Genomic DNA, 12,752 nt, shown 5'->3' with positions numbered 1-12,752 from the left:
TCGTATTTATACTTCTTTTAATTTACTTGAATGAAAAGGCAAATGGCACTGAATGTTACTAAAAGGTAAGTTTTATAGAGCATTGGTTAGGCCTACCATGTTATATAGAACTGAATGTTGGTCGGTAAAGAACTCACACATCCAGAAGATAAAAGTAGTTGAGATGAGGATGTTGAGGTGGATGTGCGGGCATACAAGGATGGATAAGATTAGGAATGAAGATATTTGAGAGAAGGTGAGCGTAGCCCCCATGGAGGACAAGATGCGGGAAGTAAGACTCAGATGGTTCGGGCACATTCAGTGGAGGAGCACTGATGCACCGGTGAGGAGGTGTGAGCGACTGGCTGTAGTGGGCACGAGGAGAGGTAGAGGGCGACCTAAGAAGTATTGGGGAGAGGTGATCAGACAGGACATGACGCGACTTAGGATTACTGATGACATGACCCTTGACAAGGAATTATGGAGGTCGAGCATTAAGGTTGTAGGTTAGGGGAAAGTTGTGAATATTCCTACAGTACAATAGAGTGAGACTAGCTAGTTAGGAGTTAGACTAAGAATGTCATTGGTCGTCTATTGATGCAGGGCTTTACCTGCTAGTTTTATTATACCAGCCATCTATTTCGTATTTCGTATTTCGTATTCTGTATTTCATATCTCTTATATTGCTCTTATATTGCTGTTATTTTATTATGCATTTTTATGGTACTAATATATCGGCTTCTGTTGCTTCTTTTTTTTTTTGAGCCGAGGGTCTTCTGGAAACATCCTCTCTACCCTTCGGGGTAGAGGTAAGGTCTGCGTACATATTACCCTCCTCAGACCCCACTTATGGGATTTATACCGGGTCATTGTTGTTGAAAAGGCAAATGGCAAAATAGTAAATGCATTACTTTGCCTAAAAGTTAGGAATTAAATATCAACCACTTCTGTGGAATCGCGATATGGAAATATATAGAAGGAAATGCTCCTGATTATCAAGGAAGTGTAGCAATTCCCCGGTAGAAAAGCCATTGAAATTAAACTAAGAAGAAACTAAGAGAAAAGAAAGGAAAATGCAGAGATAAAATTGGTTTTTATTCGATATAGACTACAAAAGGTAACTATTCGGTATTTAACTAGAAAACAACACAACGACCTAAACACGTGTCGACTAACAATAGTGACACCTTTAGGGACTGAAAAATAAATAACAAGGATTCAAATAATAATAACTAAACTTATTTTTCGGTCCGTAAAGGTGTTACTACTGTTAGTCGACACATGTCTAGGCCGTTATGTGTTTTCTAGTTAAATACAGTGTAGTTACCTTTTATAGTCCATATTGAATAAAAACCAATTTTATCTATGTATTTTCCTTTCTTTTCTCTTAGTTTCTTCTTAGTTTAATTTCAATGGCTTTTCCCACCGAGGAATTGCCACAGGAACCAAATAAAAAAACAAAGATTAAGATTACTTAACTGAGTAGTTTATATATTCTACCTTATTTTAAAATTTATATGATAAATTAGTATAGTTTGGTGTAAACAGCAGATTTAATTAAATATAGCTGATATTTAAATCAAGTCCCTAGTATAGATACATGTACTATGTCCTGTAACAACTATATCGTAAGCTATATTACATACATTGCGTCTAACTTGATATGGCATAAACCGTTTATATTCCTTAGTAAATCACAGTTAAGAGTTATGTTTCCCCTCAAAATGAGTAATAATTAAATTTGTACACGATTTAAAGGATACGTGATTTAATTCATTACGAATGTCTAAGAATAACAAGTAATCAAATTAAAGAAAAATGAACGATCAAATCAATCGTGATGTGATGATCAAGCATGATCTTAAGTTTGAACATTGAAATTGGAAAATTTTCACATAAGAACAAATGAGATCCCTACTTTTCAATTGTATAGCTCATATTTCAATTTACAACCAACTAACCCAAAAATAATAGGCTAGGATTCAACATCCAACTCCAATAGGTTCTCGAAATTACTATTTAGTTTTAAAAAAATGCTCAAGCTTTTAAATTAATTTTCAGATCAATAATTGTAACTCAAATATTAGTTTAACAAATCAAATCCATTTGAGTGGTGAAAATTAGATTTTTAACAAGCTTAAATATGTGGGTTTAGATTTCGAATTTGATTTTGTGATAAATTTGGAGTGGGTGTTATTTAGAATTGTTAAAAATAGTATAAGGAGGTTATATATAATATTTGAAGTCATTTAATGGAGATTTGGACTAGTTTTGAACAAGAATTACAACTGAAAAACATGAAAGAAGTTCGTTTACATACGCTTGAATAAATGTGTATAAAAGTGTATAAAATGTGTTTCTGCACTCATATACACTATTATACAAGATTATACATAATTATACAAAAAACTGACTTCATCTTCTTCCTTGCATCTTTTCTGAAATTTAACTCAAATCTTACTCAAATCTACTCCAAATCACTTCAAACTTAAATTTTGAATTCCTTTTGATATTTTCAATCAATTGGAATAACACTTAATCCAAACAACTAACAAACTCAAAAAATCTTATTTTTGAAAGCAAAGCGTTGAATGACCTTCAAAAGTGGACTTCTACTCTTCAATTTTCTTACATTGCAACCAGGTGACACGGGGGAGAAACAGTAATGGCGGACGACCCCTTGAAGCATATGTAAAAGATGTAAGAAGAAAAGAGAGTGAAAACAATGATTGTGAGAACACATATTTAACTCCATAGTTTTTAGAAGCAATGGTTGTAAGAACATAGATTTTGAATTTGCTAATGCTTTAAAAATATGTACAATATGGGCTAGGTCGGGTAAAACTTAAAACATAGGCTATTTTTTTGTTATGGTGTGAAGTCAAGTGTATTTTCTTGTAATTCTTTAATTGAAATTCGTCCTCGATCAGACCCTCAATATAAGCTCGGCTGCGATTAAAGAAGAGAATAACCGAAGAACGCTTTGAATAATAACTAGAAGACAAAAACAAAATTTGTATTACTTTGATATGCGTGTTAACAGTGTGCAAAATAAAAAAATCTCCCCTTTATATAATAGGGGAATTTTAGTCCTAATACAAGTCTAAATAAGGTACAAAAAAAAATTTCGGTAAAAATCAATCCGCAGTTGATATCGGACAGGATCCACGCTGTAATATTCGGTTGAGGGCGAATATTACGACTCCCTATTTATCATGACCAACCGTTCCTCCTTTTTCTGTGGTCTCGAAAATTTACTTGGTCCGGGTCCGTTATTTTGTGGTGCCTGATCCAAATACATTGTTCACTTCTCCCGAGTTCCGATACGAGAAATCCTTCAGTCTTTCTTGTAGTTGCGTCGAGCAGTGCTTCCCTCTTGTTTCCTTATCAGGTAATCGAGAAAAAAAATTCCCCCGATTTTACCCATATACAAGTTATTCTAGTATTAGAAAAAGAAAAATGTCAAAATGTGACAATTGGGAAAAAGAAAAACATCATACAACTAAAAGAATGTCCACTCCCACTATTATCCAAAAATGACTAACCTTGCAGTTCCCATGTAAAAGGGGAAAAAGAATTCAGCTTATTAAAATGAAGAGAGTAAAGCTTTATTAGCACAAGTATTAATATACTAAACCTGATTTGCACATTAAAAAAACACATCAGTGGTGCAAATATCTGAACCATTTCTGCTTCAGCAGCCTAGCTGCTAAACTGAAGCATTAATTTTGTCACCGGAGCTGAAGGGAGCATCTAAGCAATTGGGTCGGGTAGGTGCACAAACAACCATTTTTAGAGATGCTATTATGTGTTGTTGTTTAATGTGTGTTGTTATTGCTATTGCTCAGTTGTCGTTTTTTCTTAAGTCGAGGGTTCTATTGAAAACATATTTCTACCCTCACAACATAAGGATAAGGTTTGCTTACACTTTACTCACCTCAGATCTTACTTGTGGGATTATACTAATTTTTTGTTATTGTTGCTATTTAAAGATTAGCTAATACTTATTTTGTCCTAAAATTTTGATATAAAAATCTTAACTTCAAGACAATTGAGGACATCTCTGCCTAAAAATTGAACTGAAAAACTGAAATTAAGGATACACTAGCTAATCTCTAAATAGCAGCCCTTTAAAGTGGCTACCTGGTGTCATTTCTACTTGAGTCAGTCATTTCTTCTATTTTATCCAGCGGGCCTAAACCCGAAATGCATGTCTGAAGGGCAATAAGTGGTAAAAATAGCACGGTCTAGCCAGCTTTGGATTGGTCATCCAAAAATAATCAGCGTTTACCAAGTCAATGAAAAATAACCACTATTTTACTGCAACAGAGACCGGTCCAACATAATATATTGGAGTTCGGTGCACCTGTGTATGAACTTCCAGCATATTATGCTGGACCAGTATACTTTACTAGCTTCAGTATAATATACTGGAGACTGGAGCACCGGTGTTCCAAACTCCAGTATATTATGCTGGACCAGTATATTATACTAGAACTCCATTATATTAGACTGGAGTTCCATTATAATATACTGGAGTATTATGCTGGAGTATTTTTCCGGATTTTGAACAATATTTTCGTTCAAATTTATCTTTGCATAAAAAGTGGCTAAATTTCGATTACCTTTAAAATTGTGGCTATTTTTGAATGACCACTTGTAAATCTGGCTATTTTTTAATTTCTCCCCAATAAGTGGTCCGTTGCACGAGCCAGGCCCAACTAGTGCAAGGGTTTAATAGTAATTGCGAAACGACCTTGCAGCTTCGTAAAACCCTAATAAACCAGTGCGGTGTCCACTCTTTCTCTTCCCCTGTATATTAACAGAAGCTAAAGGCGAGAGGCGGCTGACAAACCCTAATCCCATTTTGCTATCGAACAGCGAAGATGCAGATCTTCGTGAAAACCCTGACGGGTAAGACCATCACCCTTGAGGTCGAATCCTCCGACACAATCGACAACGTGAAGGCAAAGATCCAGGACAAGGAAGGCATCCCACCGGACCAGCAGCGGCTCATTTTCGCCGGAAAACAGCTCGAGGATGGTCGAACTCTAGCTGATTACAACATCCAGAAGGAGTCCACTCTCCATTTGGTGCTCCGTCTCCGTGGTGGTGCTAAGAAGAGGAAGAAGAAGACTTACACCAAGCCTAAAAAGATCAAGCATAAGAAGAAGAAGGTTAAGCTTGCTGTGTTGCAGTTTTACAAGGTGGATGATTCTGGAAAAGTCCAGAGGCTTCGTAAGGAGTGTCCTAACGCTGAGTGTGGTGCTGGTACTTTCATGGCTAACCACTTTGACCGTCACTACTGTGGTAAGTGTGGCCTCACTTACGTTTACAACAAGGCCGGCGCCGACTGATTCTTCTATTTAGCCCATGTTTTTGTGATGTCGTGGATTTTCTCTATATTCTAGAACCGTATTTTGTAGTTATTTGGAAACTTCAGTAAACAGTATTTGCTGGATTGTTCTCAGTTTTGGATTATCAAAGTGAAATTTATATTCCTATTTTATCCTTCTTTATGTTTCTGGATTTGTTTGTTGACAAATGTTAGTACATTTGTATACAAAATGGTGACTCTTTGGGTAGTATTAGCTACTAGGAACTGTGGCAATATTTGACATAAGAAAATCAGTCTGTGCATTTAGATTACTAGTTTTTCTTCAGAAAATGAACTAGGAGGTTCAAACTATCTTATTCCTTTGAATTCACTGACCATTAAATGTACTTCAAGGTTACATTTCTAGGTTACTTTTGGTGTCATGTAAGTGTCAACTTCAATAAAAGTGTGGCATGGTTACGTGACAAGACAATTGGATTCGTTCTTATATGTATAAGAGTTTTCCTTTTGATCCTGAACCTAGAAGTCATAAGACAGCCCTGAAATCTATGATTTGGATTCATCTTTCTCTGACCAATGTAACTTCATTTCGATGGCCAATTTCCATATGCCTATTAGAAAAATGTCATAGCAGTCTCAGGCGAACACCGAGTGTTAGTTCAATGGTCAAGTGTTTGATTTAGATAGCAAAGGTCCAGGGTTCGACCCCCCTGCGTACATGACTTTTATACTGGATTTGTTGTTTTAGTCTCAATCAAGCCATTATTATGCGTCTTCTTCCTTTCTTCCAATTTTTGTCACAGCTAGATGTCATCTCCCTAATGCTTATGAATGAAACCTTTACTGAGGGTTTCTACTTAACCTACAAGTTTACATAATCTTCTTCTATATGCTGGGAAACTCACTTTTGTCAAGCTTCTTTCCTGGAAAGCTTTTGCACTTGTCCTATTTCTCATTTTTCTTCCTATGTGGCTTGATAGGTAGTTTCTTTCTTCATTAATTGATACATGAAAGATGACTTCTTGTTGAGTTTGCCCTTTGAAGTCATGCTCCTGAATTATTCATGCATTTCTTTAGGCTGAAAAGGGATTGAAACAAAGAGCATTGCTTTATTAACCATAAGGAGAATAAAGAATAGAAACTTGAGTTGATTCATTTCTATGTCTGTTCCTTACAATTGATTACTACTACAAACATTGAAGAATATACCAGTAACAACACATCTTTCTCAAGGACCTAGTTGAAATCTGTCGATATAGATTCAATAGGGAAGAAAAGATTTGATAGGATCATGGTTAAAGATAGTCTTGTATGGTAGTGTTGAGACCTGGGAAGTGTCAAAGGAGGGGATCAAGTGGAATAGACAGCTGATCCATCTCAGCTCATCATTAAAAAAGTTTGCCTCAAGGGCACTTAGTATTTTTAGATGGACTTGCCAACAGGGAGCAGTTGCAAAATGGTTGGGCAGCTCCCAGGGTTTTGGTCTAGTGGTAAGAGTGCAACACGTGATATGTGGATTAGACACATGTCACGTGTTCGAGCCCTATTGCAAATAGAAGCTTGGTATTTGAGTGGAGAAGGGTAGAGGGGTGGACTCGTTTTCCCCGGAGTTTCAAACCTTGTGCCTTGGAATTTCTCAGTTATTAAAAAAAAAAAACGTCTCAGGTAGCAGCTCCAGTAAGAATTTGCTCCTCTTTCTTATCTGTATCATCTCGTATTTTTGCAAGTCACAGTCCCTCTTTGTTAGAGAAGGCTGCGAATTTGGTCTTCTGAATTTTTATATGACTAGACATCCATTGAACTTAACATATTCCATCTTGTTGAGTTCAATGGTACAAAAATGCAAGGTTGAAGGCCGCTTAAGGCCTTAATTTTGAGCTTGAAATATTGAATAGTCCATTTAGACTATTGTTTCATCTTCTCAGTTTTTCTCAGCACAATCCTCCTTATGTTAGGAGTTTGACACTTTACTGTTTCAGATGCAATCATCCATGTATTGGGGATTGTTGGGTGACTTTCTGCGTATTCTAAGTGATTCTGGATTCTCATCTTATTATCGGCATTCAGCTTTATGGATAAAATGTAATCAATGGGAGTGCGGCGATTAATTCGAAGGCGTTGGCATGAGTTTCAACATATGCTAAGTGTGAATCTGGCTTCTCATCTTTACATCATTTGCATGGATAAATTGTTTAAATCAAATGTCAATTGAATGCATATTTACATGCACATTAAATCAATTTATCATGGTTGAGTTATATTCCCTTTGTTTACTTTTACTTGGCATGTATATTCAAAATAGATTTTCATTTTTACTTGTCACTTTATGCATATCAAGGTAAGACAAAAAAAATTTTCCTGTTATACCCACAGTATTTATTACTCATTTCAAATTATATTCTCAAATTTAATAAAATATGTATAAATTATTAATGTAAATTATACAGTTTATTTATTATTTTTTAAGGGGTGTGAAAAGTCAAAATGTGTCAAAGTAAAAGTGAACGGAAGAGTGAGTAAAGTAAAAAATGCATATCAATTAAAGTTATCAAAAATTTATGCAAACACATCATTGGTGTAGGGCAACGGTGAGGTGCGGGTGAATTGTTTCATGTGCGAAGTATCTCTCCCCAAGACTAATCTTTTTAATCGCTTGGGAATAAACGTTAATACAAAGACGCTGCAAGTTTGCACTTTGCACCCCTTAGATATTATTGCTTTTCGAGCGTGGACTCTCTAATGTAGGGCTGTTCATTCGGATCAGATATTCGAAATCCGAATCGATCCATTCAATTTTGGATTTTGGATTGGATCGGATTTCGGATTTCAGATTGGGTTCGGATTGGTATATTTTAATCTGATCTGATCCAAAATTCGAAATTATTAGGCAATGTATAAATACTACACTTTAATTTCGGATAGTTTACTTCATTTACATCTTCCTCCAAGTTATTACCTTTACAATTGCTAGATTTAACTATATTGGCACCATAGTACTCTCATAATTGAATAAACATGAATTTTTCTTAATGTATTACCTCTTTTACAGAGAAAATATACATATTAGTTTGCAACTTTGAGGCATAATAATCCGGTCCGAAATCCGATCCAATCCAATATAATTCGGATCGGATTCGGATTGCATTTTCTAGAATCCGAAATCCGAAATTCGAATCCGAAATGTGCTAAATTCTATCCGATCCGTGCACAGAATCGACGCAGTCAAGGATAAAATCGGATCTAATACCACTAGTGTTAATGAGAAGAGGACCCATTATCACATAGTGCTAAAACTAGAGGAGTAGATAGGGTTTGAATTGTTAATACGTGAACTAGTGTCCAACAACTTTACCAAAAGCCGGACATTGTGGACTTTGGAGGAGCAACCAGCGACTAACAGAAGAGAATTCACTTGTGTAGTTGTCTTTTTCTTTCTTGGGGATAAGGCATCTTTTTTCATATTTGACGTGTCCACTTTAAATCGTTTGTCAGTATTCGGAAAACCTTTTTCTTTCCCATTGGGGTCAAAAGAACAGACGTCATGCCCAACGCCAACGCTAACACTTTCCACCGACCTACGCTCCGGCGCCTTGTATAATCCCACAAGTGGGGTCTGGGGAGGATAATATGTACGCAGACCTTACCCCTACCCCGAAGGGTAGAGAGGCTGTTTCCAGGAGACCCTCGGCTCAAAAACGCAATAGGAGATGATATATTAATACCATAAAAATGCGTAATAAAAATAACAACAATATATAAGAGATACGAAATATGAAATACAGGATACGAAATACGAAATACGAAATAGATGGCTGGTATAGTACAACTAGAAGGTAAAGCCCTGCATCAATAGACGACCACTGACATTCCTAGTCTAACTCCTAACTAGATAGTCTCTCTCACTTGTGCTGTAGAAATATTCACACTCTCCCCTAACCTACAACCTTAATGCTCGACCTCCATAATTCCCTATCAAGGGTCATGTCCTCAGTAATCCTAAGTCGCGCCATGTCCTGTCTGATCACCTCTCCCCAATACTTCTTAGGTCTCTCTCTACCTCTCCGCGTGCCCACTACAGCCAGTTGCTCACACCTCCTCACCGGTGCATCAGTGCTCCTCCTCTGAATGTGCCCAAACCATCTGAGTCTTACTTCCCGCATCTTGTCCTCCATGGGGGCCACACCCACCTTCTCTCGAATATCTGCATTCTTAATCTTATCCATCCTTGTATGCCCGCACATCTACCTCAATATTCTCATCTCTGCTACTTTCATCTTCTGGGTGTGTGAGTTCTTTACCGGCCAACACTAAGTTGCATACAACATGGCAGACTCAAGTACTACAATTGCAGCTCCGATTTCTCTATAACAACAGTTACCATTTCCCAGCTGCTGCAGAGCAAATCAACAACATTATGGATACAGAGTCACTACATGGTTCTATTATCTTCTCTACCGTTGGCAGAACCAATTACGGCTTCGATATCTTCTGCCTCAAATCTCCCTTTTCTTTTCTTGATTCTCAACTCCATAGTACCCAATATCCCACAGAGCACCGCCTTACGGATGGTTCCTCCGTTAATTTCAACGGCCAGTTCGTTGACGAAGATCAGACTCTTGTCTTTGTTTCCGAGAGATCAGGCTCTCCTCGCATTTACTTGCAACGTCCCTCCCAATTAAAGATTGAACAACTTCCTGATGGGAGCCCTGATAGCCTATTTCTCGACCGTCCTCTTCTTGGAAATAAACGCCTCTATTATATCTCCGCTCACCAGCCGCCCGAACAAATTTTCACTAGCTGGTCCGCTCTTTATTCCACCACCCTCGACGATGAAAAGACTGCTGTCCGCTTGACTCCTTACGGCTGTGTTGATTACAGTCCAGCTATTTCGCAATCTGGACACTTGATTGCAGTTGCATCCTATGGAGACCGTCGCTGGCCTGGTGAATTCCATGATCTGACCACTGATATTGTTGTTTTTTCAGAATCCAATCCCAGCAAGCGGACAGTCGTGTGCCAACACGGTGGCTGGCCAACTTGGTCAGGTGATTCGACTATTTATTTTCACCGCCAAGCTGACGATGGTTGGTGGAGTATTTTTAGAGTTGATTTGCCAGAGGGTCTCTCGACTTTGCAATGTGCTGATCCGGTTCGAGTCACTCCTCCTGGCGTGCACTGCTTTACTCCTGCAGCTGCCACTCACAGCTCCAAAGCTGTAATTGCTATTGCCACTAGAAGACCCGGTAAGAGCCATCGCCACATTGAGATTTTCGATGTTGAGTCACACAAGTTCTATCCTGTGACTGAGTTGCTTAATCCTACCATTCACCATTACAATCCGTTCTTCTCTCCTGAAGCTACGTTTCTCAGTTATCACAGATTCAGGGGTGAATCATCACCAGGAGATGCAACTATTCCTAACTTGGACCCGGTTATTTCTCCGACAAAAGGACTGAGAATGCTGAGGCTTAACGGATCATTCCCTTCCTTCTCTCCCTCGGGTGATTTTATTGCATTCAATCAAGATTTTAATGCTAATTCAGGCCTCAAAATCGTCAAATCAGATGGTTCTAAGAGGTGGACATTGTTCAAAGGTCGTACAACTTTCGGCAACTCATGGTCTCCAGCTGAACCCAATGTGATTTTTACATCAGTTGGACCTGTATTCGACTCTGTAAAAGCAACTGTTCAAATTGCGCGAGTTTCATTCGACCCATTAAACCTTACTAACGAGGATTGCGCTGGGGAAATTCCAGTAGAAATAAAAGTTCTCACAAAAGAGGAGACTGGAAATAATGCCTTCCCTTCTTGCTCGCCTGATGGGAAGCACGTAGTATTCCGTTCAGGGCGTTCGGGGCATAAAAATTTGTACATTGTGGACGCCATTAAGGGAGAGTTGGAAGGAGGAGAAATCCGTCAGCTAACGAAGGGACCGTGGATTGATACAATGCCGAGCTGGTCACCTGACGGAAAGCTGATTGCATTTTCTTCCAATAGGCACAATCCTGATAACATCACTTGCTTCAGCATCTACGTCGTTCATCCGGATGGCACAGGTCTCCGGCGGATCTATGTGGCAGGGCCGGAGGGATCCGATGAAGCGGATAAGGAGAGGCTTAATCACGTGTGCTTTAGTAAGGACTGTGAGTGGCTGCTATTCACTGCCAACTTGGGTGGAGTGACGGCAGAACCCGTGTCCCTGCCGAACCAGTACCAGCCTTATGGCGACTTATATTTGGTGAAGTTGGATGGGAGTGGATTGCAACGGCTCACATGGAACGGATATGAGAATGGAACTCCTGCGTGGCACCCCTCGGCAACAACTACGGTGGAAGTAAAACGGAGCCTACTAGTAGGCGATAAGTTAAGGGGTGAATTTGATGATGTCCTATGGATGAATTGTTGAAGCAGAAGATGTGGCCAGTGAAGATCAATCAGATATCATGTTGTTTCTGGTGGTTTGAAGAGTTAAGACCTCCATTTGTGTGGGCTGACAACAAAAGTATTTCACCACGTTCTTGTCCATTTTTAGTGGGTGGTGTCCACGTTAAGTATCTGTAGGATTTAGCATGGAATAAATTATGCAAGTTTTGTAATGATAATAAAGAATGCTGATTTTGAGGTATTTACTTGTATATTGAGCTCTATCCACTGTCCCCAGAGTTGACCAGCAATATGAAGGAGAAGAATGCTACTCTATAATTCTGAAAGCACTATTCTTTGAGCGTATTTATCTCGTGTGATGAAAAGCCAATGTGTACATAAGCTGGAGTCTTAAATTCAAGATTTAGACTCAAAACTGTATGTATTTGTAATCTCATATTAAGTGGAGATAGGATAGCAACATTACATGGCAGAGTACTAAATGGACTCAATAATCAAGCTTCATTCTCTGTATTTATAGAGGTTCTCATCCTCTAAATCAAGGAATGTGAATACCATTACTTGAATCCTTTTAAGCCAATGCTCAGGAGAAAATATCTGTTGCATTCAAACACACATACAAGAAGCTAGGCTAAAAATCACTGCTAATGGTCATAGGGACATAACTGTATTGTAGTAACAAAAATGTCCTTTAATCTATAGCATGTTACGAGCAGGATAGGAGCTTTAAGGCTTGAGCTCAGTTGTAAAAGTAAATATTGTATGAGCAGAAGATAACAATTTCATGATAGTAGCATATTCATCTGAAAAGGAAGAGAATTAAAAAAGAGAGGGATGAGTAGTGCATTGTCTTATATTTCCCTGTGAATATTTGATTATTATCTATCCAAAACATGAATAGCTCATTAAGCGGGGATAGCTCAGTTGGGAGAGCGTCAGACTGAAGATCTGAAGGTCGCGTGTTCGATCCACGCTCACCGCAAATTTTTATTTTAGTCGATAAACCAATCAAAAAATTTGTTCGGGTGGCTCGATATTTTTAAGCTTTTAC

At 38.3% G+C, this 12,752-nt stretch overlaps 2 protein-coding genes and 1 non-coding gene across 3 annotated transcripts; all 3 read left to right on the top strand.

Annotated features, from left to right (window-relative positions):
* Positions 1-4,752: 4,752 nt before the first annotated feature.
* Positions 4,753-5,486, top strand: LOC104223343 (ubiquitin-ribosomal protein eS31 fusion protein). Its single transcript, XM_009774767.2, has one exon. It carries the CDS (start codon positions 4,866-4,868, stop codon positions 5,334-5,336), a length of 471 nt encoding a protein of 156 aa, XP_009773069.1. The 5' UTR covers positions 4,753-4,865; the 3' UTR covers positions 5,337-5,486.
* Positions 5,487-9,449: 3,963 nt separating this feature from the next.
* Positions 9,450-11,942, top strand: LOC104223342 (uncharacterized). The gene has a single exon (XM_009774766.2). The coding sequence runs from the start codon at positions 9,732-9,734 to the stop codon at positions 11,721-11,723; it is 1,992 nt and encodes a 663-aa protein (XP_009773068.1). The 5' UTR covers positions 9,450-9,731; the 3' UTR covers positions 11,724-11,942.
* A 668-nt stretch (positions 11,943-12,610) lies between these two features.
* Positions 12,611-12,683, top strand: TRNAF-GAA (transfer RNA phenylalanine (anticodon GAA)). The gene has a single exon. It is a non-coding gene; the product is annotated as a tRNA-Phe (tRNA).
* Positions 12,684-12,752: the final 69 nt, after the last annotated feature.

The sequence above is a fragment of the Nicotiana sylvestris genome, chromosome 2 (genome assembly GCF_000393655.2).
Source record: "Nicotiana sylvestris chromosome 2, ASM39365v2, whole genome shotgun sequence".
NCBI classification, from domain to species: Eukaryota; Viridiplantae; Streptophyta; class Magnoliopsida; order Solanales; family Solanaceae; genus Nicotiana; species Nicotiana sylvestris.
Note: the sequence above shows the minus strand (reverse complement) of the source record. Positions and strands in the feature narration are given on the sequence as shown.